At 40.2% G+C, this 6,415-nt stretch overlaps 1 protein-coding gene across 1 annotated transcript; it reads left to right on the plus strand.

Moving 5' to 3' along the window:
- Positions 1 to 1,643: 1,643 nt before the first annotated feature.
- Smp_130150 (hypothetical protein) lies at positions 1,644 to 2,328 on the plus strand (the record flags this gene model as incomplete). The annotated part of the gene is given in 2 exon segments (XM_018795716.1): positions 1,644 to 2,156; positions 2,161 to 2,328. Coding segments are annotated over 2 exon segments (681 nt in total).
- Between the last annotated feature and the right edge of the window lie 4,087 nt (positions 2,329 to 6,415).

A 6,415-nucleotide genomic window follows, 5' to 3' on the forward strand; every position in this document is an offset into this window, starting at 1 on the left:
GATGGGGAACACATTTATTCTGGAGATAGAACGATATATTTGTTACGAATATAGGAGATAAGTTACACAGGGATGACCACGTCTGTAACGCTGAACCACGCCATCCGATGAATCGAGTGAATATTATCGCGTTCTCTATAGTTAACCTTCTCTTCACGTCAATTGTTAAATAAGTTTTTTCTGTAGTTATATGTTCGGCCTCAAAAGTCTTGTGGTTAATGTCCGATGCCACTACGCATCAATTGCAGTGTTAATAAAATTATCGTGTTGGCTTTGCGGCTACTTTCCCATTCCGAGAAGCAGTCTGAGACATTTGACTACTACTCCGTTCTCAGAAAGTTGGTTTTCCATAGTTCTAACGGAAAGCATAAACTTTGTATGGAATCTGAAGTGGCAATTTATTAGTTAGTTAAGCGTGCTTATTGGTCTGATGGTTGTCGTTTCTAGGAATCCCGAAATTGTTACCCGCTTGATTTTCAGTGGATCATAATCCAAGTTATGTATCCAGTTATATAAACCGAGACTCATGGATTTTATACGCATAAGAATGGAAAGGTGACAGCCTGTAAGACTTTAGTACGTGTAACTATGACTGCCAGGTTGTCAATATTGTAACTGAGTGGTGGACTAAGCGGATATCTGTCAGTCTCTGGAATTAGGTAGTGAGTCTTAGTCCCAAATCCCAGCAAATTCGACGTTGAGGGACTGCTTCGGCACGTTTTCTACCTGCTTTAGGTGGTAACGGCTTTAACATCCTAAAATATAAACACGTTAGTCTCTGACACCTGGCTCACGTAAAACACCATAATTAAATTACTTTTCGACGACGTTAGACGAAAATTAATTAACAGATGGAGAATTTAATGGTTTTGCTACGAAATAAGTTTAGATGTATGATCTCTGACAATAAAGGCTTATAAAGTTTATGTATTAATAGGAAAAATGGGTAAAATAGAGATTATGCAGTGGTATTAGTCCTAACCACACAATCCTCAAAGCTGAACATGAGATAATTGGGAAGATAGATATTTAAAATTTAACCCAGGAAGAAAGCGAACAATTGTGAACTTGGGAACATTCAGGATGGCATAGCTCAGCCTTGTAGGCGTAATCATTCTTGTGTAAATTATCTATTTTATTCATATTAAGTGTATTGTTCTATCTCCAGCCTAAATGTGCTTGTAACAGCTCAGGTTGGTTGGTTAGGAGTTGACCCCAAACAACCAAGCATATGCTAAAACAGTATTGTTCAAGTATTCATTCACTTCCTTACCTTTTGTAAGCGTTATATTCCCTATTATCTTATATTGAATGTTGAGAGCCTTTGTTTGTCTGAACAGATAATCCCACGCTCCACTGTGACTGCGCGAAGATCGAAATAAAGACCTATTCACTACTTCTCTGGTTTCTTCTATCAATAGCACGAGGGTTACCTTAAGGCACGAAAGTGGTGAGCCCTTTTTCAACACAAATTTAACCTCATTTCTGTTATTAATTTTTTTTTACTTAATCGTAAAAGTAGACCTGATTATCCGTAAACTATGTTGAGTATATAACTAGTTTATTCCGTATTATCTTAAGTTATTCGTGTTATAGTAACCATTTTTCGTGCTAACTTTATTGCTATATTTGTCACATACCCCATGTCAGACTCAATAGAAACCCATAATCTGGAGGATTTGTCACCAGTGGAGATAGACACTGTTATGACTACGAAATCCCGACTTCCAGAATTTGATCGTAGTGATCCTGAGTTGTGGTTTGCTCAACTAGAGCATTATTTCACGAGACACAATATCAAATCTGAAGGGATTCGCTATAGAGACTTGTGTTCTATCCTTCCTCCTTCAGTCGCCAAAGAAGTCCGTGACTTGATTTTAGATCCACCATCACCACAACCATACACCGTCTTAAGACGACAGATAATGAACCGTTTATCATTATCAGATAGTCAAAGAATCCAAAGACTTTTTCAAGGTGAAACACTAGGTGATCGGTCGCCGTCACAGTTTTTGCGTCACCTCCAAGTGTTAATGGGTGATAACACAGTGGGTGAAGCAGTCCTAAAACAAGGATGGATACAAGCTCTCCCATGCTACGTCCAACACTGTTTGGATGCACAAGATCCTGAAACCTCATTTAGCGCGTATAGCCGATAGAATAATGGAGAGAGGTCCTCCAACTGGACCAGGCACAATAAATCACACACAAAAAGTAGAATCGGCAAAAGACCCTGTCATAGAAGGACTCATTGCGAGTGTTAAGAGTCTCACTGAGGCTGTCGCCAGAATGCAAATGGGTCATAGAAACAGGAGCAGGTCACCATAACGACCACGATCCAAGTCACAAATGTCCAGACAACCTGGGCAGTTTTGTTGGTACCACTGGAAGTTTGGTGTCAACTCAACCAAGTGCATGCAACCATGCGCCTGGCCTAAGCATAATTCTAAGACAGCGGGAAACGAGTAACCCCTCCCCAGGTCACGACGACTGAGGAGGGGCGCCTAAACAGTCGCTTGTTTTATGTTAGAGACAGAAACTCTGGCTTGAATTTCTTGGTGGATACTGGTGCTGCTCTTAGCATCATCCCTCAAAATAAAACTGAGATTAGTCGAGAAACATCATCAATTACACTTCAAGCTGCAAATAAAACTAAAATTGCGACATTTGGGCAGAAAAACTTAACCCTAGATTTTGGGTTCAGGAGGCAATTCCCTTGGGTTTTCACGGTAGCCGACTTAGATCTGGCAATACTGGGGATGGACTTTCTAGAGAGATACGAATTTCTAGTTGACACCAAGAGACGGCGATTAACACTAAAAGAAACTTCGTATTACACAAAAGGCAAAGAAAGTTACATCAGCTCTCTTAACTTGATTCAAACTCCTCCAGTAACAACAGCGAAATTCCAAGATATACTCGCGGAATTTCCAAACTTAACTAAACCAAACCCACAGCCTTCTAAAGATAAACTAAAAGTAAGTCACACTATCAAAACCGAAGGTGCACCGGTTTTTTGCAAAACCCAGGAGACTAGCACCAGATAAGCTCAAAATCGCTAGGGCCGAGTTTGATTATATGCTACAACTGGGTATTATCCGTCCCTCTGACAGTCAATGGGCATCCCCTTTGCATATGGTCCCAAAGAAGAATGAAGGTGACTGGCGACCGTGCGGGGATTGCAGAGCCCTCAACCGTCAAACCGTACCAGATAGGTACCCAATACCGCATATCCAAGATTTCACAAACGGTTTACAGGGTATGAACATATTCACTAAAATTGACTTAGTCAGGGCATATCACAATATCCCAGTGGCTGATGAAGATATCCCCAAGACAGCTATTACAACACCCTTTGGCTTATTCGAGTTTGTACGCATGCCATTCGGCCTGAGAAATGCGGCACAGACATTTCAAAGATTCATAGACAATCTACTTCGAGATATGCCATTTGCGCAGGGGTATATAGACGACTTGTTAATTGCCAGCCCCGATTTGCAATCACACGAACAGCATGTAAAAACAGTGTTAAAAAGACTGGATGAACATGGAATAAACATACATCAAAGTAAGTGTGTTTTCGGTGTTCAAACTTTAGAATTTCTCGGTCACACAATAAGCCCAGAAGGGATTAAACCGATCAAAAAAGAAGTAGACACCATTAAACAATACCCCATACCTAGTTCTCTAACACAACTGAGAAGTTTTCTAGGTCTAATTAACTTTTATCGCAGATTCATACCAGGTTGTGCACAATTAATGCAACCTTTGACAGATTCACTAAAAGGAAAACCAAAAGAATTCAAACTGTCTTCTGACGCTGTCGAAGCTATTAAACAGCTTAAAGATAAATTAGCTCAAGCAACTACGTTGATGTATCCGAATTCTCTTTCCCTACTTGCTTTGATGGTGGATGCTTCAGATAAAGCAGTAGGCGGTACCCTTAACCAACTGGTTAAACACGCCTGTAAACCAATTGCTTTCTTCTCAAAAAGACTCGCTCCAGCAGAGACAAGGTATTCTACCTTCGGGCGAGAATTCTTGCAATCTACCTAACCATTAAACACTTCCGACACATGTTAGAAGGCAGGGAATTTATAGTCTTTACGGATCACGAACCACTAACGAATGCACTAAAAGCGAGAGCTGATAAATACTCACCTCAAGAAGTCCGACACCTTGACTATATATCACAGTTCACAAGCGATATCTGACATGTCAAAGGTCAGGACAATCAGGCGGCAGATGCTTTATTTAGGCTAGAAATAAACGTGCTACAGCAGTCTACAGTAAACTTCGAGACGTTGAGAAACGAACAAGAGCAGGATCTAGAATTACAAAACCTGCTTAAAACAAACAATTCAAGTCTTAATTTAAAACAGTTCCCATCACCTGTCGATGGTATTCTAATCTACTGTGACACGACCAAGGCAATGCCGCGACCTTTCGTTCCCAAAAGTATGCGAAAGTTGATATATAATAACTTTCATTCTTTGTCTCATCCTGGCGCAAAAGCTTCAACAAAACTAATCAATGCCAGATATATATGGCCGAATTTAAAGAAGAATGTACACAAATGGGTTAGAGAGTGTTCAGCATGTCAACAATCAAAGGTAAATCGTCACACAAATTCACCCATAGGTGTTTTCTCGCAACCAGATGCACGTTTTACCCATGTGCATATCGACTTGGTAGGTCCTTTACCACGTTCAAACGGTTTTAATTATCTTTTTACATGCATAGATCGATTTACCAGATTCCCTATAGCCATCCCGATAGCGGACATCACAGCGGAAACAGTAGCCAAAGTTTTCATGCAGAACTGGGTAACCATTTTTGGTACACCCATAACAATAACGACGGATAGAGGAGCGCAATTCGAATCCGAACTATTTAATAACTTGGCTAAACTTCTAGGCTCCAATAGGATACGCTGCACTGCATATCATCCTCAGGCTAATGGGATGGTAGAACATTTTCACCGTCAGCTAAAAACCGCCCTTATATCTCACTCAAACCCCAATCAGTGGACAGAATTCCTACCGTTAGTTATGTTGGGAATACGAACATCTGTCAAAACTGACGCACAGTGTTCAGCTGCGGAACTGGTTTTCGGAGCAACTCTGAGACTACCAGGTGAATTTATTAACCCTAATACTAACAGTCAAAAACTTAATTTAGAAAATTATGTAGATCAACTACGGGACCACATGTCTAAACTTAAGCCGATTAATACTCGTGAACAATCGTGCGCCGTATATATACCTAAAGACCTAAGCAATTGCACGCACGTCTGGATAAGATGTGACAAAATAAAAGCATCACTCATTCCTCCATTTGAAGGTCCTTTCAAAGTCGTCTCAAGAAAATCTAAATATTTCGTGATAGAAAAACATGGAAACATCGACACAGTAAATATTGATAGGCTAAAGCCGGCTTATCTAGATCATGAACCACCATACGTGTTGTTAGATCGTTTAACTGACAAATCCATTACGGAATCGAAATGTAAAGATGATAAATCTTTACAAATGACTTAAACGGTTCGCTGGGCACATCCGATTAGTCAGTCAAGGATGTTGACAGTTTCGGCTGCAGGATAAAATCTAACCACGTGGCTAATCAGACCCTGCATCTACTTAAAAATAATTTTTTTCCTCATTCCGCCTCACATACAACTCCCCAGACCTTTTACCTTTGATATATAAGTGTTATGTTAAATATTTTTTTTAAATACTGGACACATAAGCTAGGTATTCCGAAACGATGGCTGAGGATTTTAATCAAACTCATACAACTAACACTGGCAAATACAACGAATTCCAAAAGCAACCCAGAATACCAATCCGTTCTGGAGGCCAAGCACTTACATGAACCGAACAATTATCAATTGCATTTATGTATTTCCATTTTGTATCTTATTATTTTATGCAGGCAGTGGAGCAGTTCTTCAGGTTTGCTTGATTTTCACCATTACCTTTGAAGTAGACTCTTCTTTACTTTTTACTTGAGGGCGACTCAAAAGGCAGGTGAGTAAACACTTGATAGCCGGTCTGAGCATGGAAAAATCGTACCTCACCAACATGGTGTTGGGTAGCCCGCTCGCGGCACTTCCTCAGATATTCTTATTCCACATTCTCACACTTTCTCTTGAAAGCACGCAGCAAACCGTCAGCGATAGTTGTAGAAAAGATCACATGCTACAAAATAAGATGACAAGCTAGTAAATGAAGAGACATCCATGGACTATCGTTGAAAGCGTTAGTCGTAACTGATTGTAAGTCAAATAGTGAGCGAGTTGATAATTTCGCCTTGGGATGAGAAATAGAACTAAGGTGTTTTCGATAGATAGGTTAATCGAACCGACGTTCCTACGGAAGTCGATTCTAGGGGGAAGCTAATGTAACAGCTCAGG

The sequence above is a fragment of the Schistosoma mansoni genome, chromosome 2 (genome assembly GCF_000237925.1).
Source record: "Schistosoma mansoni strain Puerto Rico chromosome 2, complete genome".
In the NCBI taxonomy this organism is placed as follows: domain Eukaryota; kingdom Metazoa; phylum Platyhelminthes; class Trematoda; order Strigeidida; family Schistosomatidae; genus Schistosoma; species Schistosoma mansoni.